At 41.2% G+C, this 27,613-nt stretch overlaps 1 protein-coding gene across 19 annotated transcripts in view; it reads right to left on the minus strand.

Moving 5' to 3' along the window:
- akap6 (A kinase (PRKA) anchor protein 6) overlaps positions 1-27,613 on the minus strand; it is a 234,406-nt gene that overhangs the window by 126,653 nt on the left and 80,140 nt on the right. For all 19 annotated transcript variants that reach the window (XM_078940959.1, XM_078940958.1, XM_078940957.1 and 16 more), the window contains 2 exons: positions 24,634-24,730; positions 22,784-22,986 (listed from right to left, as the gene is read on the minus strand). In XM_078940959.1, coding sequence (XP_078797085.1) covers positions 22,784-22,986; positions 24,634-24,730 — 300 coding nt within the window. The remainder of the gene's footprint in view (positions 1-22,783; positions 22,987-24,633; positions 24,731-27,613) is intronic.

The raw sequence follows: 27,613 nt of genomic DNA on the forward strand, positions 1-27,613 counted from the left end.
TACATCTGGTAGCTTTAAATCGTTGTCTCTGTATTTAAACTTTTTAGTAATAATTGATTTAAGTTGCTGATATTCCAAGAAGTTATATATTCCATGTTTGTCTTGAAGTTCCTGGGGAGTTATGAATCTTCTATCAATAATTATGTGCTCTAGTTGTTTTATGCCCCCTGCTTGCCAAGCTGGGAAGTGGATAATTTTTTTGTTTATGAGGATGTCTGGGTTGTTCCAGATGGGTGTCATTTTGCACGGTTGAATTGATGATTTTGATATTTTGAGAAATTCCCACCAGGCTGTTAAAGTGGCATTTATATTAATACTTTTGAAACAATCCTGTTTTTTAACTATTTGACTAATAAATGGAAGATCTGACAGGTTGATCTTTCCACATAACGCCTGTTCCAAGTCTAACCATGAGTTGGTTTCTGGATTATTTTTTAACCATTTTAAGATGTATTGTAATCTATTTGCAAGAAAGTAATTGTGGAAGTTAGGTAATTCTAATCCTCCACAGCTTTTTGCAGATTTTAAAGTTTTTAGACTAATTCTTGCAGGTTTATTGTTCCATAGAAAGCTTGATATGGATGAGTCTAATGTTTTGAACCATTTTAATGGCGGTTGTGTGGGAATCATTGAGAAGAGATAATTAACTTTGGGTAAGATTTTCATTTTAACCGTGGCTACCTTGCCCATAAGGGACAAAGGCAGGTTGGTCCAGCGTGTTAGGTCGTCCTGTATGTTTTTCAGTAATGGGGTGTAGTTTAGCAGCACCAGTTCTGATATTTTGGGGGAAAAATAAATACCTAGATATTTTATATTGCCTGATTTAACTGGTATTGTGAGTCCTTGCTCCGCATTACTGTTCAGTGGTAATAAAACAGATTTATTCCAATTAATGGAATAGTCTGATATAGAAGAGAATTCATTAATGATTGTTGCCGTTTCATTTACAGAATGTATATTACTTAAAAACAGTAATATGTCATCTGCATAGAGACTAATTTTATGATGGCTGTGTTTGGTTTTAATTCCTTTAATACTCTCATTCTGTCTTATTGCTGCAGCTAGAGGCTCGATAAATATTGCAAAAAGCGAGGGGGAGAGTGGGCAACCCTGTCTAGTTCCTCTTCCAAGAAAAAACCTGTTGGAAGTCTGTTTATTAGTTCTAACTGATGCATTGGGGTTGTGATATAATATTTTGATCCAATTGATGAATGATTCTCCAAACCCAAACTTATGGAGGGCAGCAATGAGGAACTTCCAATTTACTCTATCAAAGGCTTTTTCAGCATCCAGTGATAGTATAGTCATTTCCTGGTTTTTGATGGTGGCAAAGTCTATTATGTTAACGAGTCTGCGGACATTGTCATCCGAGTGTCTGCCTTTGATGAATCCAGTTTGATCAAAGTCAATTATGTGAGGAGTGACTTTTTCTATTCTCTGTGCTAGTGCTTTGCAGATAATTTTTACATCTGCATTAATTAAAGAAATGGGGCGATAGCTTGAAGGACTCGTGGGGTCTTTGTCTGGTTTTAGAAGAAGGATAATGTTGGCAGAGTTCATGTTAGGTGGTAGAGATTGGCTTTCATTGATAAATTTTACCGTTTTATAAAACGTTGGTGCCAGTTGTTCCCAGAATTCCTTATAAAACTCTGCAGGAAAGCCGTCAGGCCCTGGTGCTTTACCATTAGGCATAAGTAACAGAGCTTCATGAAGCTCAGACAACGAGAGCGGAGAGTCTAAATTTGTGATTTGATCTTCGTTTAACTTGGGCAGGTTTATATTGTTGAGAAATGAGTTGATGCTTTGTTCTGATGGATTGATCTGTGGAGTGTATAAGTTTTGATAAAAGTCTTTAAACGCATTATTAATTTTTACCGGGTCATGGGTGACATTCCCTGTTTGGTCCATAATCGAAGTGATTGTTGATTTTTCTTTATTAATTTTAAGCTGATTAGCTAGAAATTTGCCAGATTTATTTGAGTTTTCATATCTTTCCAGTCGAAGCCTTTGTATCTGGAATTGTGTTTGTTTATTGATGATGTCATTTAACTGCAGTTTTAAATTTTTCAGGTCGCCCAGTATGTGTTCCTGTGCAGAAGCAGCATAAGCAGTCTCCAGAGTTTTTATTTTATTTCCTAATTCTAATAAATCTGCTTTCTCCTTGCGTTTTTTATGCGTTGAATAAGAGATGATTTTCCCTCTCATGACTGCTTTTGCTGCTTCCCAAAGAATACTTGGTGATATTTCAGAAGTATCGTTGAATTCTAAGAAGGTTGCCCACTCTTTTTTAAAGAATTCAATAAATTCCTGGTCTTTTAACAGAGACGTATTAAACCTCCAGGTTGAACCCGAGGGTCTGGGTACTTCCCTTGAAATAGTAACAGAAACTGGTGCATGGTCACTGATAATAATTGGATGAATGTTGGAACTTTTAATTTCTTTCAAAAGGGAGTTACTGACTAATAAATAATCTAAACGAGATTGTGAATGGTGAACTGGAGAAAAAAAGGTGAACCCCTTAGTGCTTGGATGACATGAGCGCCAAGCGTCGCAGAGACCCAGATCATTCATGTACTGCTTTAGAATACTTGCAGACTGCCATGTACGCTGGTTTGCTGCTGTGCTGAGTCTGTCAAGTTCAGGGTCCAAAACAAGGTTGACGTCTCCTCCTATAATGATTGTGGAGTCAGAGTGAACTGAGAGTGAGGTGAAGAATCTGTGAAAGAAGGAAGAGTCGTCAACATTCGGGCCATAGATGCTGGCGATGCAAAAGTCTTTATTCTGAATGGATATATTAATGATTACAAATCTGCCTTCTGGGTCAGTAACTGTATCCTTATGAGTAAATGTAACATTTTTATTAATCAAAACTGCAACCCCTCTTTGTTTGGAGTTGAAACTGGCAGAATACATAGCTGGATACTGGGAACAGCACAGGAGATGACCAGCTGATAATGATAAATGGGTCTCCTGCAGCAGAGCTATATCTGCTTTAAGATCATTCAGGTGATTTAACACTTTCAATCTCTTTGGCCCAGAACCAAGTCCACGCACATTCCAGCTAACGATGTTAAGACTGCTCATAGCTGTTCTAACCGGGAGAGTGCAAGGCTAAATAGTGCGTGTGCCCGTCCGTGTGCGCGTGCCCGCTGTGCGTACCTGCTACACTGACAAGCGCTATGCGTTGTGGGTGAACGTGTCTTGGCTATGAGCTGCATGTTGCGTGCGTCCTGTGTGAGCCTAAGTGAGGTTTTTGCAGTTTATCAACGTGTGTGTGCGGGATCGCGTGTGCATGCTCTTATGCGCGCTAGTATGCGCGCGCGCCCGTTCCGTGCATAAATAAATACTCACCATGGTTGCGTTGACTTTACCTGATTCACATATGAGGACATGGGAAGGGGGGGGGACAAGAGAAAAGAGAGAGGGAAAGAGAAAGAACAAAAAACAAAAACAACGAAACAACAACAGAAACATGAATGTGAGAGAAAGAAAAAACACTTTTCCTGAGAGGTGTGGATTATTGATGATCCGATTATTTCCTAGTTAAATAAGTTTGCGGGTTTCTTCTGGGCAGCGCAGATGTCAGTGCGCCTCTGAAAGCCTTCAGCACAGCCAGGGTGTTACCTCTGGGTCCCGGAACAGCTTGCCATTCACAAAAAGTTTATCAACAGCAACCACCGCGCGTGCTCCAGCAGACAGGTGCTTCCTCCTCAGCGGGAAGAGGATTTTCCGACGGCGGAGGATCTCGCCTGGAAACTGATCATTCACGCTATAATGTGTGTCTTTCAGCTCGCGCCCTCTGCTTTTTACCTGCATCTTTTGTTTATAATGTTCAAATTTAGCAACAATAGGATGGGGACGCTGATTGTCCGGCCTTTTTCCTCCGAGCCGGTGAACCCTGTGGAAGCATATTTTCGCCTGCTCCTAATTCACGATGATCTGAACAGAGAAATACTCAGAAATTTTAAAGCTTAATTGTCTTAACATGTGTTCTCTATAAACAGAAAAATGCCGCTAGAACATATTAAAAAACCTTTGATAGGATTGCATCTTTACAGAGTCTATATCATGCTTTTCTGAAGCCTTTCAGAGTAAACCATATCCATAATAATAATACTATATTACATTAAATAATTTTTTTTGTAGCTCTTGTTCTAACAAGACGCCTTGATCTCTGAAGCTCCGCCTTTCTCTCCGTGTGGGTACCGCCCGTTTCGGGACTTCAACCTATAGTGCCGGCCTCAGCAGCGTGTTTGCATTTCACTCATCCAAACAACAACAAACAAAATCCAAACTTATGCAAAGACGGATGTGTTCATTGTGCAAATAAAATGAAAGTTTCATAAAGATAGTATTCTGAACTATTAGTACATAACATTGTTTATGTACTGATAATTCAAAAACTACACAGTAATAGTACACAAATCTATGTGAGGAAATAATTTTGTATTAACATTTGAGGCGTTTATTCCAAAATCAAAAAGCAGTAACTATCGTATTTTATGCTCTGCTGTAAACCGGTGTGGGTACCGGATGTTCTCGGGGTCCTTCGGGGTCCTTTGACAAATGATGACGTCACACTATTTGATTGGCTGTAAGTTGCCACGACCAATGAGTTAACGTCGCTAAGTTTTTTTAAAAACTTTATTGACAATTGCGGTATCATACATTAACAATGACATTAACGTTAACAATGAACAATAATGATGTAATCAATATTGCCTCGACGATCAGTCACCATTGCCAAATATAACATATTGACATAGAAAATAAAGAATAGAGGGGGAAAAAAGAAACAATGAACATAACACACAAATAAATAAAAACATAAGTAAAATAAAATAAAGAACATAGAAAAAATCTATATAGTCTAATACTAGTTAAGTTAGGGGTACTCGTGAAGTTTGTATTTCTGAACAAAACTAAGCAATTTCAAGCCATTCTTCTTTTTCATATAATGAAGTGATTGAAAGCAAAAACAGAGCTCTTTATTAAATGTTATAAAAATTGGTTTGGTCTTCAAAACTTGACGTCACCAAGATGGCGGTGCTCTCCTCCCATGAGGAACCACGTGATGTCTCCTCTAGTGATATAACTCATTTGAAGGACCCCGAAGGACCCCGAGAACATCCCGCAACCCGAGAACATCCGGTACCTACACCGGGCAACGGGCGCAGCATGGCTTTTCTAAAGTGTGGCTGGCTCCGTGGGCGGCGCTCCAGAAGCGCGTGCTACAGGAAAACACTGCAGCCTTAGTGAGTTCGGATCCATCGGGCGGGAACTGCGGAGGCACGCGGGGCGATCCGGGCCTCAATAAACACTCCAGTGGGCCGGAGTGGTCTTCTGCCGGGGACCTGGGGGGTATTCTAGGAAGCATGTTTAAACTAGCCTGACTTTAAGCCTGAACTCTGGCTGAAATCCGCGTGAACTCGCTTACTCTGGGTATGTCGGTTCCAAAAGACCGGGTATGAGTTGGCGTAATTACCCTCGACTTGGTAACCCTGGGTTAATGCACGTGCACGGAAGGTACATAAAGACATTCTCAATAGATCGCCGATTTCCGGAGTCACCATGGAAACGCGTGGAGAACCAAAGAGAGCGCAATACTTTAGTGAGACGGAGTCTGAGATTTTAATGACGGCGTATGAAGATTATATGTCCATCAAAAAAGTAACACGGCTGCATCCGCAAAAGAAAGAGTTTCTGCTTGTAGTAGAAGAACAGACAAAGTAAACGCACAAGTTTCTGATCTTATTTCCATTTTCCTTGTGACGCATATATATATAACTTATCCAATTTTGCCACCTTAAATGAAATACTTCTATTGGTAACAAGTAATTGAGTTAAATTTAATCAACCTAATTTCTTACGTCTATAAAACTCAATAATTGTTTATACAACTCAAATTTACGTATTTATCCAACTAAATGTCATATTACTCCAATTCAATTAATATTTTTTCCATCTTAATTAATAACATTTCTTGATCTCTCATATGTCTAAGGATGAGCCGGCAGATATACTTATTTTTATAACAATAAAAAGGACGGGGGAAAAAATGCATGTTGCGCTCAAATTCATTAAAGAATTGTCCGTCTTTGTCATCATCCTAATGATTGGTAGAGGTTTTATATAAACTCATCATCCTCTCCTTCACTCTCACTCATGGTGCAGATACATAAGCACAGTAGGACAAGATAACTCAGCAAAACATGGCAAAACGCAGTAAAACAGCTTAACAACTAAACACATTTGGTCAAAAAGCCACACTTAAACCAAAATCCGTCCAGACAGGCAAAGGGAATGGTATCCCACAATCCCTTGCGGTGCCGCTCTAACAGCAGCACCAAAGTTACACCTACTTAATTGAATTAATTTGAATGAAAGTAAAATAACTTTCTGATAAATACGTGTTATTTTTAAACTGACTTAACAAACAAATAATTTATCTTAACTGAAGCAAATAACTAAGTTAGATCAAAGTGAAAAAGTTGAATTTTCCAACATTCATATGTGGTCTTCTCCTCCTCTCATGGTGGAAAAAGTATTATCTGAGCTTCTTCATCCACTAAATCATCTTCAAGGACACGCCATGCTGCTTCACCTCTCTGTAAACAAACTAACCTTCAACTAAACCTGCTCCAGACCAGGTTATGTTCAGAGCATGAGTTGCTAACTTGACATACCCTGAAACATACCTAAATTTCTGGAACCGAAAACTGAGGTTATCAACTTCCTTAGCCTCAAACTTACCGTGGGAGCTAGCATAACCTGCTTCCTGGAATACCCCCCTGACGTGCCGCGGGGCAAGTAGCGACTTTCTGATGACAGACAGAATTCACAGTGTATTTAAACACGTATGTGCAGTGACGTATGTATCAGAGGATGTTTGATTGGCCGTTCTGCATGTCAATCAAGTTACGTACTTCTCGGTGAGGATTTTGATTTGCTGACTGATTTTTTAGAAGTGTGTTTTTATTTTTTTGGTTATTTATCTTTGCTGGCCTGCGATCTATCCTCATGTCTTTGAAGATCGACTGGTCGATCCCAGAAGCTGGGATAGGCTCTAGCAACCCCCGCGATCCAGAAAGGAGTTCAGTGGGTTCTGAAGATGGATGGACGGACGAACGGATGAATGGATGGATGTTCCGTGGTTTTCATGAAGAACAATGCGTTGTGAATGGACGACAAAGTCAAACCCACGTTTCAAAAGTGAAGGGAATGATGGGAAATCTTAGTTGTAGCCAGAGTAATGCTGCACGCTTTTACCATCCAGTCCTTCTTCTATCATTTCTTCACCGTTAGCTGATGGGCAGACAGTATATCAAATTTTTAATTAACTGTCAAATTAGCTTCTTTTTTAAATTAAATCACTAACGTCTTTCCACAGGAAAAGTTTGTTCAAGCAACAACTTATTCACCGTTATTTTATCTCTTATTCTCTACCTCTTATTCTTTTTCTTTATAAACCTGTCATTTGATTTTATTGCTCACTTATGTGCACCCCCACACTTCAGATGAGCCACAACTGCGGGTCGAAGCCGCGGCGAAACCCACAAAGACCTGGAAAGAGGGACCTGCACCCCCCCAGCCCAGCCCCCTGTGCATGTTCCCACAAACTGGGAAGACAGAGTCCAAAACTTTTCTTTCAGGAGTCAATATGAGCGTCAAACCGAGTGAAGTAATCTCATTTCTCCACTCTGCAGGCGCCGGTTCATCAGCCGACACACCGTCCCACTTTTTCACCAACTTTCATCTAACTCAACCACTTTCTCTAATAATCACTCCCACCACATCCATGTTTAACAAGATAATGTGACAGAAACCATCTGCAGCTTTAAAAAAACACCCACTTTACATATTCACTTTTTTTCCATCCCGGTAATTAAATATTTGAGGAATATCAGGAATGGAAAATTAAAATAGAAAAAGCCCGTGCCACCACTATCAATTTATTCGCTCTCTCTGAGTGCATTAGAAACGTCAGAACGCCAGTGGCAACAACACTTTTTTAAAAATTCACTTTATAAATTACATTTTGGAGTGCTTTGGCATGCTAATACCTGCTGCCATGGAGAGCAGACAGCATTAATTATTTCTTATTGGGATCGGCAGCAATTATTTGCATATTTCATTTAGCTGTTTTATAGATGTTGCAGGTGGGAGGGAGGGGAAGGGGTTCGTGCGACACACTTTCACTTTGTGTCTCAACTGTTGGGTGAGAAAACAAAGATAAATTCACTGACCGGACGTGTTTGCAGGAGCATTAATTCAGGATCATTTCAGTCACTTCAGTGAGCCGCAGCAGATTAGCAGAGATAACAAACAATTTTAATATTCAGTATGGAGCGGGATCTGACGCACAAGGTCAGGAAACAGTTTTCAGAACTTTAAAAAGCTCAGGTTTGACTAAAGCTTCAATTACAAAGTTATCCAAACTCTGCTGAATTGATGGCGTGAGAGCTATGGAAGGTGAAATTCTGAAAGCGTAGATGACGAAACCAGAATCACCAACCAATAAGCACACAGCGGACTCAGCAGCTTCTTTCAAAGAGCAAAAGATTCATATTTCAGTCAGACAACTCATGCAGTAGTAATAATGTTTATTTTCACATCTTTTTGTTTTGATTTCACGTTCTTTGTTGCTTTCACATTCTTTGACATTCACATTCCTTTATAATTGGCATTACACATTCTTTTAGTTGGAATTTCACATTCCTTTAAGACTCTGTGCAATTCCATGAGACAAATTTCCATAAACTTTTGGGTAATAACTACCCCTAACGGAGCTCACAGGTGGAAGCCAGGGAGGACGGTGGGGCAGAGAACGCAGTGCTGCAGTAAAGAAGGATGAACAACTTACACACCTGGACTTAAATAGGACGCTGCACAGGTGAGTTGATTAACTGACCCGCCCTAGGGGAGTGGCCTAAGTAAAAGCCTGCCTGAGTTGACTGCTCGAAATGCTCCCAAGGCCGCTCACTTATGACTACTTTAATTAAGAGAAGAGACGACATACAAGTGTCTCCATTTCATAGTTTATACATGTCATCCCATAGTAGATTTTTTTTAAATCCATCAGATGAGCAGGTTGTAGATTTGTGAGTCTAAAGGTACCAACGGTAACTGCAGGCACAGGTTAACCACGTGTGTCATCGTAAGCTGAGTTCCCACCAAACCCAGTCCACATGGCAGGGGCATCCACTGTTGAGTTATAGATGCCATCAGAGGTCTTTGTGTTTTGGGTGCAGTGTGGCGGTCTGGAAAAAGTGCATTTTGGGCATTGCAGCATGATGTTTCCAGAGTTGCTCCAGTAATCTCATCTGATCTGCAGCTGATTACCTGGATCAGGCGTGTTTAGCCAATAAAAGCTTCAGTGGCACCTTGGTTGGAAAACATGTTGGACACCCACGGGCCCTGGAGGCGTGGATTCTGACACCCATGATCTAATCTAAAGGTCATTGGGTCGGATCTGGATCCAGACGCTTTCCCACATGGACTCAACATCTCAAACAAAAAAGGTTGGGCTGCTGTTGTTTTGACCCTTTAACACCGGAGCTTTAGCTAGCTCAGTTACCTCAAAATAGATAAATAAAATAGTAATAAATCAGTCGAAACAAAGGTTGAAAATCAGAAAACTGCATCAGCTTTTGGAGAATGTTCAGGGAACAGATAATTCAAATGAAACCAAAAAAGATCAAGATGGCTAAAAGAGATTAAGACAGCTCCACGGGGGAAATTTGTGGAAAAGGCAAGGCAATGGAGAAAAAACAAACACCAAAACAAGAAGAGGTGGAGAAAAAGACAAGTCAAACAAAGGAAGACACATTACATTTTTCTTACATCCTGATCATCACCATTGATTACCTTCTCAAACTGAATGCTGCATAAAATTAATGACGTCATATTTCCTGTCCTCCTTGGATGTCTGAGTTTGAAGAGAAGGTAGAAACGTGCATTTAGGCCTGTCGTGTTAAATATGTTTAAACTCTATGAATATATTTCCGACTCACCGTAACAGTGTTGTTACGGCTGCGGCGCGACACAAACCCTCCAGCTGCAAACACCGACTCCATCACTTTCACATGAGCGTAAACGCAGCTTAGCAAATGATAAACCAGGAATTAACACCAACACCCAGACTGTTCTCCTGCAAAAAATGGTAATGATAAAGTATCAGCAAGTAGTTCAACTCCAACATTTTCCAACTTTAATCTTAATTTATGTAAAATGCTGTGTGGTGAAGCTGTGGGAGCAGGATGAGCCGTTTGATTGGCTCTATCAGGTATCAGGCAGGAGTCCAACACTGGGTAATTTGATTTAAAAAGCTGGTAATAACCTGAGGTCAATATTTAAATCACTCACAGGGGGAGAGGAGCCACTCTGCATGTTCACCAAGCTTCATTCGGAATCAGTCTGGATCACTATCACACCCCAGCCCCTTACATGCCACCCACCCCCCATGAACAGCCCACACTTTCTACAGCCTCACTCGTCTTTTCTACCTGTTTTTTTTTTTCAGTTTAAATCACTTCTCTGATGGAAACAACTTTTTTAAAATCAAAATATAACAAATGTTTCTTCAATCTTTAAAACATATTCTTGCAGAGAAAACCAAAGAACAGACCTAAATGCCTAAAAGGCCGACAGAAGAAGAAAACTGCCTTTTAACAGAAAACACCAGGAGTTCTAGTCAAAATATGGATTTGTTGCAACCGTCGTTCCCCTCACACCATTATATTCACATTGGCCGGCTGTTTAATATTACAAGGACACTGCTAATAAAGTTCCATAAACAGTGGATTCAGGTTTATGATCATATTTAGAAAATACCAGGTTTTATGTCCGCTCTTTCATTTTATTTTGTTATCTGCGTCACCGTAAAGGCTGGCCCATGATAATAAACCGGCCCATGCTGGAAAAAAGGTTGGGCATTGCTGCTGCTGTAATGACCAATGAAAATTGATCATTTTAGATCAGTGCCTAAGAAAAGTTTCAGCAGGTCTGCAAAGGAGAAAAAGACAGCAGTGACTCTACCTTTTTAGATTGGGATGGCCTGCAATGATACGTCAAGCTTAGCATGGCGTGTTTTATCTGAGGTCATTTACAGTGGTGGCCATTAAATCAAAGCTTACACCCCGCGTTAACCGTTATATAGTTTTAATTTAATGCAAAAGAAACGCATGCAACAGGACTCAGAGAGGTTTAAGGTTTCAAACTGGTCCCACAGTCTACTGGAATCTACAATCCTGAGCATAAACATCAGGGCAAAAGACAGCTGACATAGATTACAGGATGAGTCAGATGAAAGAAAGAGCAGGCAATACGTGAACATTTGACTACAAAAAGCACCACACAGATGGAAAGAAATCCGTATCAGAAATTCCAGACAAGAAAACAGACCATAAAGTCCTTACAACGGGACCCTAATACTCTAAACCGACCGGAAGGAAATGATGCAGAGGACTTAAACTATGTCACTGAAATACCACTCAATCACAGGCCACTAACTGCAGGCAGCTGTGTGCCACTCCACACCAAACCACAGGTGAGTGGGCACAGGTGAACCACAGCCCGCAGCCAGCCTACACAAAATAAAGCATTTGGACAAAAAGAAAACTAAACAGTTTACTGGGTCATAAATGACTTCCACGAACCAATGTTCAAACGGATACAGGGAGGATTTGAAGCGGCCATCTACTGTTTTTTCATTAAGTGCTGCATGTAGATCCATTCATAATCCATGGGACTATCTCGTTCTCATTGGGCAGGCTGGGGTCCCGCTCTGTGGTCTAATAGCCATGGAGTGGGCCCTAGGCTGCTCTGTGTTGGGTGGGCGCTGTGACTCCCACGGTCGGGCTGGGCCTTGAAATAAATGGATCCCCATGATATCGTTTCCTCACAGCAGTACCAAGCCAACCTTCTCTTTATGCTGCAGTTCTTCATTTTTGTTCAGGGTTCTACTGGGGGAACTGGGTGGATGGATGGAGGAATCTGGTGAGGGAGGGGTCCCATCTGTGTGTGATTGTCCTGTGTTTTCTGTTTTAAATCATTTTCCTATTTTATGACTATTTTAACTGCTTTCATGTGAAGCGCTTTGTGTTTTTAACCAAAGTGAAAGGCGCTATACAAATCAATAAAGTTTGAAGTTTGAAGTGCATGTGCACATGCACAGGCATAACATGTTTTACCAGTCTGTGAAATCACAGGCTGAGGCCATCTTTATGTCTGTCCTGCATTCTGTGGATACACCTGAACCATGTCTTTCAGTCTGAGAGAGATGCTCTTCCATCTCCAACTTCTTCCTTTAAACACGTTAGGCGTGTTTTAAAGCTTTAAAGAGTTTGTGCCTCTTTAGATAAAAATACGATTTTCTATAGTTCATCCACTAAATATAATATAAAAGAAGTGGTTGGAGCCATGTCATTCATGGTGCTCTGGAAGACTTTTTTTTTTTTTACATGCTTTTAATTTTCTTTTTCTGCACAAGAAATCTGGCTTTTCATTGTTGACTCATCCACTGAAATACTTAACTTCTTTGCCTCCTGGGCTGAATTTATGAGATGTTTAGGCCAAAGTCTATTTGTTACTTCAGGCATAATGCAGTGACCCTTCAGTCTTGGGTTGAAACCTGCTACAGGCAGTATTGAGGACATTCTTGACTGCCAATGCCTGATAAATCAAGGGAAACCATCATAAACTTCATCTCTGCGATTTGTTATTTACTTTCATGCTTGGGATCAACGTCTAGTGGATTTAACATAGGCATAGATGTAAATAAGACAGCACAAAAATGAATGAAGCAGGAAAAAATAAATTAGTAATTAAAGGCCATGAGCGCCCTTGTATGGTCTCAAAACCTCTACCCGCCTCCGGCCTCCCTGACTGAGCAGCGATTTTGGAAAACTGCAGGAAACTTTTCTCCTCATTTCTTCCTCACAGCATGAACACATCTTGGTTTTCTGAGCACCAGCTGCCATCAATGAAAACGAGCGGGTTCCACATTGTGACGTCACAAAGCTAATCCCGTTCCAACGTGGGTCAATAAAAGGGTTCTTCTCCATCAATATGGGTCTTCCATGCAGAGAGTTAATAACAAACCTTCCGGAACAAAAAAGGTAAACTCACTAAAGTTGTGATTTGATTTTTTAAAGAGTATGTATTTTTTAAATCAGTATTTATTTTTGACTATTTAACCAGAAGACAGCAGATGAGGTGTTATATATTCTGTGTGTGTGCCAAAATGTGGATGAGGTGTGACAAGGTGCTGAGTTCAGCTCCCTAATAAGATTTGTGGCTCCTGTGTCCAAGGAGCCCTGCCTATGGACACGGGGGCTGGTCTAATCTGAAAGCATCACCTTTCTCACCTCAGCCTGCATGCATGGCCTAAAACTCCCCTGCAACCATCACCGGGGAAGAAGCACATGTGAGAATCCGGGGTCCACAGAAATAAATATAAATTTAGTATCTGTGATTCACTTGGCTTAACATGGGACTCTCTAGTTATGAGGAAGGCACTCAGACACATCTAAAGAAGATGGAAAATAAGTGAGGTCTGAGAGTGGAAAGAAAAAAAACAACAAAAAATATTTCTGCTGAAAGTTAAAGTTTTGGAGAAATATGGATTGTTTTCTGCTTCTCTTTGAAGTTTAAGGCCTGTTCACACCGGGACGAATTTCGCCGGCGATTTTCGCCGACGTTTAACGCCTCGTGACTAAACAAAGGGCACCAATGAGAGTGTGCACACCGACGCGAAAAAACGCCAGGCGTTAAAGCGTCGAAAAAAAAAAACGCCTCGGGTTCGTTTTTTTTTTTCGACGCGTCGCGTCGAAATCTACTCGACCAATGAGAACGGCGCTTTTGCTCACGTGTCTGGAGCTTCTGAAGTTACAGTAAAACACAACTTGGGGGCGCTCAAACACAAAACTGCCTTGCTGAGCACACATACCAGCGAAGAAGATAGACGCCAAGTAGCGTCTACACTGTTGCGAAGCAATAATGACGGACATTCTAAAATATCCCCGAACCAAGCACCAGTTGGAGCAACTGGTGCTTGAAATATTCATGTTTTCTTTGTTTGATTCTGACAAGCGCGTAAATACTTGCTCTCTTCTTCTGAGTGAAAAGCGACTTTAAGAAGCGTAAAGTTGCGCAGCGCCACCTTGTGTACAGGAGTATTTCTGTTTTACATTAAGCGCCATCTAATGTCAGGGAATGAAATTGCATGTTCACTCCACTCATCGTCAGCGAAAATCGCCTGGGTGTGAACACAAAAAACGTGACGAAAAACGCTGGCGAATAACGCCTGGCGAATATTCGTCCCGGTGTGTACGGGCCTTTAGAGTGTTTTTCCTGGAGTGCCTCTGTTTCTTTTCACTTTGTTTTATTAATTTAGGTTTAACAAAAGGGAGAAACACTGCTGAAAGACTCAGATTATAGGAAAAGACTGGATTAAACGTTAGATTGCAAAAATCCATCATGAAACATAATTCCACTGAGAAGTGATCATTGAGACTAAAACCATGACTAAAATGTTTGACGTACCTGCTGACCCAGTTGTGTATCAGACACGTGTGTGTGTGTGTGTTACAACTGATGTACCAACTTGTCTTCCGTCTACAGATTCCCTCAAGGTTCAGTAAATTTACTTGCTCCATAACTTCTACTTGGTGTTACCTTCTTGGTGGAGCGCCCCCTGGAGGTGGAAAGCGGTCAAATTGTTCCACAGTTGTTTAGAAGCTCACAAACATTTGAATCTTTTTTTGTGTGTGTTGGACCCACTCTCCTGAGAATTGTGTTTTTGTTGTGTTAAACATGTTCCTGTGGAATTTCTCTAAAGATGGTTACGATGGCGGGGCAAACCCTCAGCAATAGGGTGGAGGTGGAGGGGCGTTAGACTGGGCCAATGGTACCGCCCACAACTTTTGGCCAAAAATGTCATAATCATAACGCTTTTTTTTTAAACGGTTAACAGAGTGGGACTTTACCCATCTCTTCATACTAACACAACACAAACAAAGGCCTGCCTTCCACAGATATTCACATCTTGATCAACGTTTTCCATCATGCAGCAAAAAGCTAAGTGTGAACCGCCATCTCCCACTCCTTCATCCTCCAGGTCCATGCACACGTCATGTGACGGAAACTATGACCAACAGCTTCCGGATCCCAAATAACTGTGGAGACTGTCTTGGAGAAGAATCTGAAGCGAAACTTCATAAGATCCAGACATAGAAGAAGCAGGTGAGGGCAACTTGAGAGGCTCTAAAAATCATTCAAAAGAGACGCATTGTGGGCCAAAAATACACGTTTTCAGAAAAAGACTGTTACACAATTTTTACCAAAATTTATGAAAAAAATTGTATTATAGCAAACTTCAAAGAACTGAGTAAAAAAGATAAACACGCTGATACACACCTGGAGGAACCGTGAGGGTGAGATGTAAAGGTCTACAAAGGGTTTAGAAGTATTTATTGGGGCCCATTCATACATTAAAAGGGTGTGAAATGTTGCTGTCAATTAAAACATGACAGGAAAAGACTAAGGAAGCAGAAAAAGTTCAATTTAGGCAAGCAAAAAGAGACAGCGAGGAACACTTTAACTTTCTCTAATCTACAATGTTTTTCTCATGTGGTCTTCATCTTTTGTATTAAGTTAAATAAATAAAAAGTCAATCTTCATGTAAGATTTAAAAATATATATATCTCAAAATTTGCTCTCAGAGAGAAGCTGGAGATGCGTAAATGTTTTTCCTGCTTCAATTTGTAAAATATTGACTTTCCAAACAGTTTTACATTTTCAGAGCTTGATCCAGAGTCCCAGCTGCCCCCCAAACAAACACCCGCTGGTCTTTTCAGTGAGTGCTGTATCATCCTCGGTGGTGTGTTTTACCAGACTCATTCCAAACCTCCATAAAGTGACAGACAAATCCCACTAAGCTGTTAAATATTACACTGCTTTCACACTCGTATTTTACACCTTTCTGCAGCCCGGGCTGCTCTTTTGTTCATGTTCAGTCGCTCTAAAAGCACTTCCATGCCTCTGTCTTCAACAACATCACTGAGCCGAAGCCTCATAGAACAATAACTCCCATATGACACATACAACTAAATCTGTTCCCCCAGAGGTGTTTGGCTGCTTGGCTGTGTGTGCCCTAATCCCTGGTGTTGGCTGTCTTGTCGTTCAGTTCTATTTGCTGGCATTAGTGTATCTTCTTCTTGCTCTCTAATCCCACCAGCCCAGCTCTGATATTTTCTGACATTTATCTCAATCACCTCTCTCCAGATGAACGAACAGCAAAAAATCTGGAGGAGAGAGGGATGGGAAGAGCTGTGGGATGGAGGGAAGAGGGAGGATCAACAAAGAAATGAAGGATGGGAGAATGATGCAAAAGACAGAAAGAAAAATGACTAATGTCAATGTTAAGGCCTACTGAGATTTAAAGATAGCTGGGTGGATGGTGAATACTCGTCTAGCACTTTTCTAACTTCCTTGAAGGCACAAAGCACTTTTCAGTCACAGACACATTCAAACAGTGATGGCGGCACCAACCTATAACCCCCAGACGCAAAATGAGGTTCAGTGTCTTGCCCAAGGATGCTCTGACACAAGGGAAGGCAAGGCGAGAATCAAGCCTGCAATCTTCCGATTAGACGTCATAGATCTGCACCATCGCACCCCATCTATGGAGATGGATGGATGGACGTACGGATGTACGGAAGCATGGATGGATGGATGGATGGATGGATGGATGGAAGCATAGGTAGATGAAGGGATGGATGGACGGAAGCATAGGTAGATTAAGGGATGGATGGATGGATGGAGGCATAGGTAGATGAAGGGATGGATGGACAGAAGCATAGGTAGATGAAGGGATGGATGGATATATGGATGGATGGATGGATGGATGGATGGATGGATGGATGGATGGATGGACGGACGGACGGACGGACGGACGGTCGGACGGACGGACGGACGGATGGATGGATGGACGGAAGCATAGGTAGATGAAGGGATGGATGGATGGATGGATGGATGGACGGACGCATAGGTAGATGAATGGATGGACGGACGGACGGACGGACTTCAAACTAGAATAAGGGAAATCTTAAAGGAAATTGATAAATTTCAGAAACTGGGTTTGGAAAAAATATATAATTCATTCAATTAAATTAATCTGCATTAGAATTCATCAAATCCAACTATAGAACTTTTTTTTAAAAACACGTTCTTTTATTTTTTAGGCATTTCTGTTTATTAAAATTGCAGCTTTGGTGGAAACTGTTTTATTTTTATTAGAACCAAAGACACTGGTTATAGAATAGAAACTACACAAAGAAAGGATGAAGAAGAGTATTGAACTGGAAATGAATTTCAAATGTGAATTAGTGAATGTAAAACGAATAGAGTCAGAAGTCTGACAGTGACATGCCTCCATTAATGTTGATAAGAGTCTGTGATTTAACTGTGTTCTGTTTAAATCCACCGTCAGCTCAGTCCATGTGACGCACGTGGAAAGATTCAACCAAAATAACTCAAACAATGGAGTCAGCTTTCTAGCTTGGATGTGTTAGGAAATCACTAAAAAATATTAAACAGCTGTAAGAATTTGTTTTATTAACAGATCTTCATTTTATCTCTGAATGTCAGAAATCAGAGTGCAGGGAGATGTCTGACTCGTGTGCAGAGATGCAGCTCCAATGAAGTCACATCCAGTAAATTATGAGCTCACTCTCTTAGAGCTGCTATGAAATCTGCAATTTGCTCCTGCTCTTAATTACTCTTAATTCATCCTCTTAAAAATGAAGATTAAGAGGATGAATTATTGATGCAAGTTGGCATTTAATCTTTAGAAACGAACAGTGAAACCTCTGGTTATAAATATTGCACAAGGCTTCCTCATTTAATAAAATATATTCTGAATTGCCCTTTATTTTGCCCTTTGGTCAAGGTTATATTCATTGAAACCAAGCTGGCTGCTCAGACAGAGTCAGAAAAACAGACTCAGAGCAGCACTGCTCTGCAAACACACAGCAGAGGAGCTGCAGCCTCTGTCCTTGGATCTGTTTGAATCATTTTTTTACTAAGATCCATAAACACAGACACATACATAAATAAACATGATGCCATCGTTTGACCTTGCAGTCTGCCCTCCTAACAAACACGCAGACACACACACAGCTCTGTGTGGCTGTAATTAGGCCACGCATCTCATTGTCATTAAGGTGCACCATTAGATAATGAATAAACAGAGAAGCCACATTCACCGTCAAGCCGTCTAATGATTTTAAATGACATGTTACTCTCGCGTGGATCGAGGTGACATGCACTGGATGAGAAATGTGGAGGACGAAGCACAGTATGGAGAAGACCTGCACCCCTGAAGCTGCAGCTCAGTGCTCCAACCTCCCTACTAATCCAGAAGAAAACTCATCATGTGGGTTAACTCAGCAGATTAACACGTGTCACAAATGACTGATGCAGTGAGGAGCTTGTTTTCCCTCCACAGATCCTTCCTGAGGTGAATAAACCCAGCGGGGCTTCAGAAGGGTCACATTTTGTGTCATATTTGTGTTATTACTTTAAAACGTCTCAGTCCAGGTATTGACCATAAATGAAACCTGGACCGAGTGAGTGTGACACCACTCAGAAAAGGATTTACTTCCAGCCGCAGCCAGATGAAGTCAATTCAGTCGCCATTTTTTCAGGATACGGACACCAGTGGACATCAGTAAGCAGAGAATGGTAGGAGTCAGTCTAAGTCAGGGGTCCCCAAATCCATGCCTCAAGGCCCGGTGTCCTGCATGTTTTCCTGAAGCTTCTTATTGGCTAAACACGCCGGAACCAGATAATCAGCAGAATGATTATGCAGGATTTCTGGAAAATCAGCAGGAGGCCGGCCCTTGAGGCCTGGATTTGGGCACCCCTGGTCTAAGTGAACAACCACTCTTACCAGCCAGCAGTGAGCTTTTTGGAAGGAAGGCCACACCCCATACCACTAGAAACCGACTCGGGAGAATCTGTCAATCAAATGTTTTGAGCGCTCAACATGACACCTCCTACTTTCACAAAGTCATCTGATTGGTCAGTTTAGAACTGATTTCTTGAAATGAGGGGTAGCCCTATACGTTTACCAGAGTAAATTACACTCTTCCTTACTTTTTTGCTTTGAGCGTTTAGTCACAAATGAATGAAAACCTCAAGAGCAGAGATGTTGTTATATTTCACTATTTAGAAACAGAAATAATTTTCTTGTTAAACCTGGTGAACTCAAATGTAATTGTTTCCTTCCAGTTGGAGTCAATCTATTAATAGCTATAGTTCTACTTGGGTCATATATTCCTTAACGTCAAAGCATGTCTAAAGCACACATCTTTCAGGGCCTCTAAGTGCCATCTGGCTGCACTGGAATCCAACTTGACAGGTGAGTTTGGTGCGACTGACCTGAAAAAACATGAGAAACTCATAAAATCTTGTGAAACATTGTTTTTTACTGCGCCTGTGTGTGTTTACATTAGACAACAATAATTTAGCAGATTTACACGTCAGTTGTTGTCTGGAGGTTTTATGGATCAAAGCTTTAAGTGCAGAGAGAAACTCACTCCCATAATGAATGGACTGTTAATGTGCTGTAGGCATGCTGCTAATGGACACACACACACACACACAAAGGAGCAAACACACCAAAACACACTTTCAGTTTAGGAGGTACACAATCGTACACACATAGGTGGGAGCCGGCTAATGGCTGTCACTGTTGACTGATCACAGTGATCAGGCTGCTGCAGCTCTAATTGCAACCAAACAATCTGAAAACAAACAGGGCTAGGTCTGCTGGATGAAGAGGAGGAACGGGAAGAGGAAGGCGAGGAAGAGGAGTGAAAAACAGGAGAATTATTAGAGGTATATCTGGAAGTAATTTAGATTAAAGAAAACTGAAAACAAAGCACTGAGGATGTTAACAGCAGTATAAAAAGAGATGCCTTAGATGTTTTATGAAATACAATGGTAAAAATGGTTAACAAAGAAATCAGAAAAACAAAAACAGATCAGGTTAGTGAGCAGTGGTTGGTCTGAGTTGACCTGACTGTTTATTTTTTTATTCAACATTTCTATGGCAACTACTGTCGCCAGTCAGGAATGAGCTTGTTGGAAGTCCACACCTCTTCCAGCGAAAGTGGAGACTCTGTCAATCAAACATTTCACACGTTTAAGGTGGGGGCCAGCGGGCACCACATGCTTTTACAGAGGCACAGAGGCAAAAAAAATATCATGAATAAGACATTTTTATTAGCAAGATGTTAATAAAAAAGGCATCAGAGCAAGAACAGTTCTTCTGAATAACAGAATGAATGAGTGACAGCTGTTTATTTCTCTATAGAAGCCTATGGGATGTAGGCTTCTGTGGAGCCAGCAGGTACTTCCTGTAATAAAAGGGGGGCAGGGTCACTGAGTCTAGTTCTCTTCCAGTCAATGAGAGCAGCACACAAATTATCCCCCTTCATAACTCGAGAAACAAACAAACTAAACTACATATTAAGACAAGAGAAGACTGGTGGTAGGCAGGCGCCAGTGTTCGGCAGCGGGGCCGCCATCAGTGTGTGAGTGTGTGTGTGAGTGTGTGTGTGCATGGGTGAATGGGGCTGTGACTGTAAAGCGCTTTGGGCCTTCGAAACAGGGTAGACAGCGCTATATAAGTATACGCCATTTACCATTTACAAGGCATTTAGCAAAAATACGTTTCAAAATCTGTTTTTCCTATTTGTAACCTTTCATGAAGCTTTGAAAATTTTAGGGGAGGGCCCTCATTTGACATGTGGCTCCAGGCCTGCTGTTTTAAATGTCATTATTGATGATAAAGTTCCATCCAGGGCCAAGCTGTTCCTGGTCTTGGTTTTGTTTAGGCCTGCTTTAGATTTGAGTGGACCAGCTTTACAATGCTGACAGGCCTGTGGACCAATCCTGGTCCAAAGTTGTGTTAATGCACACCTGACTTTGTATGTCAAAGAAACTGGACAAAGTGGTTCTTTTAAGGTTAAAGGTTGCAGACCCCTGGTTTTTCACTAATAACACAATACAGAGTACACATACACACTCTTCATACAAAGGGTTAATAGTGATGTCACTATCAACTCAGAGGGATATGGAAGTGGAATATTTACAACAAATCCAACATGTCAAGCTATAACTGATACTGATCTATAACTGATTTTAAAAAATAATTCAAACTGAAATTTTGGAGGAAAATCTGAATTTGATTATTCTGATTCACATCTCAGCCCATCAATACGCAGACAGTTTCCAGGACAACATGGAAAAACTCCAGGCTAGCTTTTTAAAAAGTGAATAAATGTGAAAAGAGCCAAATGAGCCGATCTTTGAAATGGCTCTTTAAAATAAAGCGATCCAAAAGGTTGGGCTCCCTCCAAGAGCCAGAAATAAAGTGGGTGAGATGCAAGAATTTTGCGCGCCACGAAGGAAGCCGGTTAGCGCTTTTAACGGGACAGGCGTGTGCTCTTTGCACTCATCCTGGCTTTTCAAAAAGAGAGAATCAGAGAGTAGTTTGTGTGGACTTCCCATGAGCCAGAGCGTTGGTCTGCTGACTAGAGTATGACAGCATCCCTACAAAGACAATCACATGTTTGACGTCCCATAAAATGATCAAACGAGCCACAGGAGGACAGAAAGACACACCTGCGTGAGATGCAGCTGCACCCAGACAACCCAAAAACCTGCAGCATGTGACTAAGGCTTTAATGGCCATGTGTTTCTGCACTGCTCGCTCAGATGAGCCATTTCATAACAAAACTTTCTTTGTGTTTCTACATTGCGTTTACGAAAAAACTAAAAAGGAAATAAACGTTTTACTAGGCCACTAAAATAAGTAAATCATATTTAGAACTTTTTGTCAGAAATGCTTTCCTGGAAAATGTCAAATCAGGACTTTTGTTTAAATTGTGAATGAAACTAGTGCGACTCAGTAGTGGATGGGGCGCACAGCATCTCTCTGCAGGCCTAATCTATGGATTCTGAAAGTGTTTCTTCAGCCTCAACAAATATATTAAAAAAAAAAAATCAAAGTAATTTTAAGTGTATTTCAGCGTGAGAAATGGAGGTGTGGCATGAGAGCGTGAGGAATCAACCAAATGTGTGAGTTGGCAGCCCTGTGAATGAATAAAGTGTTAGTATACTGTAGCTCAAGAAGATGACAACATGAGGCCTTCACCTAAAGGATGGAACCACTGAAGGCTGAGTGAACTCGTTCAACTCCTAGTACATTTGGTTCTGCTTTTAGACATTTTTTAAACTAAATTCCATTCGGTTAATCATAGAAGACAAACGTTTTTTCAGCAGTCAAACCAAAGTGATCCTCCACACATCCAGGCTAGCAGACTCTGCACACTGGAGAGGAGGAGGAGGTTCAGTTTCTCTGCATGTCCACCAGCAACTAACCAAACCCACAACACCATTCACAGCAAACTGAGAGGGAGGTGGAATAATCCCAGCATTCCTGCAGAAGAGCAGGAAAAACACAAACATGCTCTTCTGCAGGCTAAAAACCAGCTGACTCTTAAATGATGTTGCCTTGAAACCGTTCTGTTTCATCAGCTAACAGATTAATTGGGATTCCAACCAGATGAGGACGGAATAAACTGCAAAAGATGAGGACATTCAGAGCGAACCACAGAAATGAGGCACAAAAGACTTCAAATAAGCACAAAGCAGATGAACAGAAAATAGAAAAAGATTTCAGGCGGACCTGAAAATGAAAACTACCATTTACCTCTTGGCCTTCTGCTGAGCCTGAGCGCCGTCGATTGGCTGAGTAGTCCCACAGAGGCATTAACAGCTCCTGTGATTGGTTGGTGTAGAAGAGGCGGGCCTGGATGCAGCGGAGGGTGCGGAGCATCCAGCCGTGCTGGCGCCGGATCTGCCGCTGGAGCTGATCCCACTGGCCGGAAACCATATGGAGGATATCCTTAAGAGCTGGAAGAAGAGAACGTAAAAGAAGGACAGAGGAAATGAACGAGTTAAGGAGTGGAAGGAGCTCTAACTAAAACGAAATGACCAAAGTTTTTTATGGATCATCATCACTTGGAAAATGTTTGGAAGAATCTTCCCCTGTGATTAACCTGCTACCTGCTCATCGTGCTCTTTTCTCTAAATGTCTTACTTCATTCTGGAAAGTGACAAAGGCGCTGAGGGGGGCTCCATCATTTTGGTGCCGTCTCTCATGGTCTGAAAGCTTAGCCTGAAGTCAGTCAAACACTAAAATTAAACTTCCTCCTCTTCTCCTCCATCATTTTGTCCTCCTACTTATGACTCACAATGTAATCAGCTACAGTCTGGGAAGGATGTCTGACTCGCTCAAACACACCTGGAGACGATAAGAGGAGGAGCAGAGGAGGCTGATGTGAGGAGCTTTCAACATAAAAAGAAGACGCATCGTACTCCAGATTGGGTTATTTGCCTAACTGTGTAGTGTTTGTGTGTTAGTTTCCTCAGGATTCTACTTTTAGCGCTCAGCAGGACTGAATGGAAGAAAACAGAAAAAAAACATCTGTTTTCTATTAAATGTTAAGGAAGTCGGCTCCTTCAGAGGCTCTCTGCTGAATTCTTTTAGGTTTTGTGTGTTTTTCACACTACCAAGACTGAATCTTAAGACCCTTGTTTCAAAACATGGGCGTATTTTCTGTCTTGCAAGAAAAATAATCTTAATAAAGAAAGTTTTTCATTAGCAAAATAATCTTAGTTTAAGAAAACATATCTTGGTGACAAGAATTTTTGTCTTAAAGTAATAAATCTTGGTAATCTTACCCTATTGGCCTTTTTTTTACTTTTTTAAAGAAATTCAGCCAATGGGGTGATAACTGTTGATTTATAGGGCTATTTTCATTTCCAGATCTTATGACTTCTCTGGTCAAGAGGCCAGAAAATATTCTGTGCTATAGCCAAAACTTCAGGACGAGTGAAAGACTCCGCCCACACGTGTTGTGACGTCCGGGATCAGAGTAACAACCTCAGCCTCAGACAAGACCATGATGGTGATCGGGAGGATGAAGAAGAGCTCCAAACATCTAAAGGCCTGAAGCTAGAAAAGTGGGCAGCTTTGTTTAACTGGACATCACACGTAGGTTACATCTCCTATGATCTTCTGCATCTCAGTAGATGAGAGCCTCCAAACCACCTGCTTTAGAAGGAGCTGCAGCTGCTGAGTAGATCAGTCTCTGCAGAGTCCACTGAACTGCCGCTTCCCTAATCAGACGAGCTCTAATGATGCCATGTTTGCAGAAAGAAAGCTAAGAAAAGTGCAGGAAAACATGCTTTTTACTGTCTGTCTGTCTGTCCGTTTGTTTCAGCTGCTCGGATCGATTTAACTCTTCCTCTGTCGCATTTCCAACTCACAGACAAGACTCAGAAAAATTCCTTTCAGTGCGGCGCCACCGGCTGTTTGATCTTTCTCTCCACATCTCATTCTCAGTCCTCATCTCCCCTCGTCTCTCTTTTGGCTACATTTATATGAGCTCTCCTTTCTGAAGGTCACTCTGTTAATCCAAATATTAATAATGAATGGAGCGGGTTGGGGATCCATTATGAGCACCTGTGTGTGCCTCGGCGTGTGTGTGAACATACCCGAGTGGTGGGAAGTGAGGACGCCGAGCAGCGCTCTGCCTTCCTCCATGATGCTGAGCTTCAGAGCGCTGTGGCCGTCCACGCTCAGCTTGAAGCTCTGCAACACACACAGACACACATGGACCCAGAAATCATCTGTGTGTTCGTCTGAGGAGCAAAAAAATGACACGCTAACAGGAGAAGAGGTCATTTACATCCCAGGTTTGTGTGAGTCCATTGATAAAAAACAAACAAATCATAGTGAAAGCTGACAGGTTCTTCATACGCTGATGTCGTCTACATGCATGATTTGCCAGAGAGAGAGGCAACAGACAGGAAATTCAGGGCTGAGGCGCAGGACAATAAGAAGATCCCTCATGTGAAGAAGTTCAGTGAATATTTTCTTTCCATTAAAAAAAAAATAAAATAAAGGAAAATAACAAAGAGAAACAGTCAATCTCATTTCCAAATTCAAAATATAGGAATTGGTTTGAATAAATAAAGCAATAATTGGTTTGTTTTGGGTCAAACTCTGCCGGTCCGCAAAGAGCAAACATCAAACAATTTTTTAAAATTCCCACAGAATATTTTTAGAAAATCTCTTTCAGATCCTGGAGCAGAGATCCTCCAAAAACCCAGCGACAGCAAACCAGAGGCTTTATGTTTGATAATTTATCAGCAAATCAACACGTTAAGAAAGCATCTCCCCCTCTGAAACCCTGCCCCCCCCCACACACACACACACACAGGAAACACAGTTAAAGTGTGGAGGAGATCAAATAAAAATTGACAAGAGAATAGAAATGATGCGGTGAGAATAGAAGATAAATGGATAGATGGATAAATAGATGGATGAAGGCACAAAACAGCCTGAGGCCATGCTGGCAAACACTGCAGTCAGGTCTCTGAGCACCATTTCAGCCTTTTCTGATCTGATCTGTGTGCGTGAGCAAGTGTGCACGAGCGTGCGCACGTGTGTGTGCTTCTAAAAGTACTCAAGCCTCCAGACTTAACCACCTCTGACAGCCTGCTGGCTGCTGAGGGAATGCTGCACAGAGATGTTCAGGTCTCACACAACTACGCCGTGTGCACGTGTGTGCACGTGTGTGCACGTGTGTGGCGGTTGTTTACATCAAGGGGCGGCAGATTTCTTCAAAAAGCTTCATGAAAACCATGAAAAAAATGACAAAAAGCAACTTCTGCAGCTCAAAATGAAATGAATGCAGCTGATAAACTGATCCGCGCAAAGATTTAAAAGCTTGTTTTTAAATTTCTCTTTGTTAGTCTAAATCTTTCTAAGCTTCTCTCAAAGTCAGCACAGTCGATGTATTATTCCAGGATCTAGAAAAAAGGAAATATTACCAAAATGAGTCAAAATCCTTTTGCCACGAACTCTTGACGAGAAAAAAAAACATAGGGATGTTATTTTATTTTAAAGTTTAGACTGGCATTCATTGTCATCATGTTGACAAGAAAAATGTTTTAGTTTTAGATTTTATGAGGATTTATTTAGGGCCCTATCATACAAAATTAAATTTTTTGAGTATTTGAGTGTTTTATCATTTTCTCACAAAAATCAACCCCAAAGTGGTACTTTGATCTAGTGACGCATTTCTAAACATCCTCTAAAACCTGCGCTCTGTGCACCAGCCCCTCCCAATCCACGAAACGAGTGGTCCTCACATTCACACTTTTGAAGGTGAGAACGGCCCCCCCTTCCAGGAAGAGTCTTTGCTGCCAGCCCCGCCCCCAGGCTAACACTATATTCGCTTACCTAGGGGTGATCGGCTAAACGCTTTCCTTTTCTATGCACAATACGCACAGACATCTTGGCAAAAGTTCCAATGTTGTTTGTTTACGTGGGCGAAATGCAGAGACGCAGCTCCGGATTGACGTCATGAAATGGGCGGCACCCTCAACGAGCGAAAGGCGGAGCCTCAGAGATCAAGTCATCTTACTTAATAAGAAAAAGAAACTCAAATTTCATAAGAAAATCATTGTTTAATGTACCAAAGGTAATATATTATCATACCAGTGGATATAGTTTACTCTGACAGGCTTAAGAAAAGCAAGATTTAGGTCTTTTAAGATGGACTGACTTGAACTAAGATGGTTTTCCCATGTTGTTCTAAAATGAGTCTTTTCCACTTATTACACTGGTTTTTTGTCATTGTAATCAAAATAAACTACAATTAGGTTCGTAAAAACTTAGAACTGGCTAAAAAAATACTTACTATTGGGCTGTATGACATTCAATTTGAAGTCATTTTATCTGTCAGTTTGCTTTATTAGCTTAGTTTCTCTTTTTTGAAACCTTGTGTGGAACTCCATGTTTCTAGATTTTGTTGTTTTATTATAAGATTTCTTGTTAAGTGAAAATGACTTGCTTCATTGACCAATAATTTACTACTTTTAGTGATTTTCCTAAAAGAAAGGGGCACTTTTCCAATTTTTAGGCCACCTCTTTTTGCAGGGTGAGCTTTGAGGGTTTTTTTTATTTCTCAGGGACAGTGCACTTTAAAACCTTAAAACCCAACAGAATAAGCCTAGCGGTTATTTTTCATCTGTTGTCCCCAGACAGACGTTAAAAGTTGTCACCCTAAAAAGCTAAAAACAACCAAAAATCAAAATCCTGAAAATGTAAAAAAACAGCTCATTTTATCGTGTAGGTTTTGTTAATCGTTTGTTCTGATCTCTTTTATAGGAACACACATTGTAACTGGTGATGCTGTTTCACCTGAACACATCTCCAAACTGTAGACATGCTTTAACCCCACAGACGACTTTGTGTAAAGCAGAGTTTGGTAAAGGATGTTGTGCGTAACGGCACTCGTGCTGTAACCCTGAAGTGCTTCAATAACTTCCCACATTGGCGCATGAGCGCCGCGTAAACTGAAGTCAAGTTAATGTCTTTCTCTGCGAGAGGCGTTTGTCTCTTCAAAGGACACGAGCAGATAGTGATGGCTCTGCGCTGCACGTGTTCCACTGGCAGATAAACCAT

This window comes from Oryzias latipes, chromosome 22 (genome assembly GCF_053564925.1).
Source record: "Oryzias latipes strain Hd-rR chromosome 22, Olatipes_Hd-rR_3.1".
Classification (NCBI taxonomy): domain Eukaryota; kingdom Metazoa; phylum Chordata; class Actinopteri; order Beloniformes; family Adrianichthyidae; genus Oryzias; species Oryzias latipes.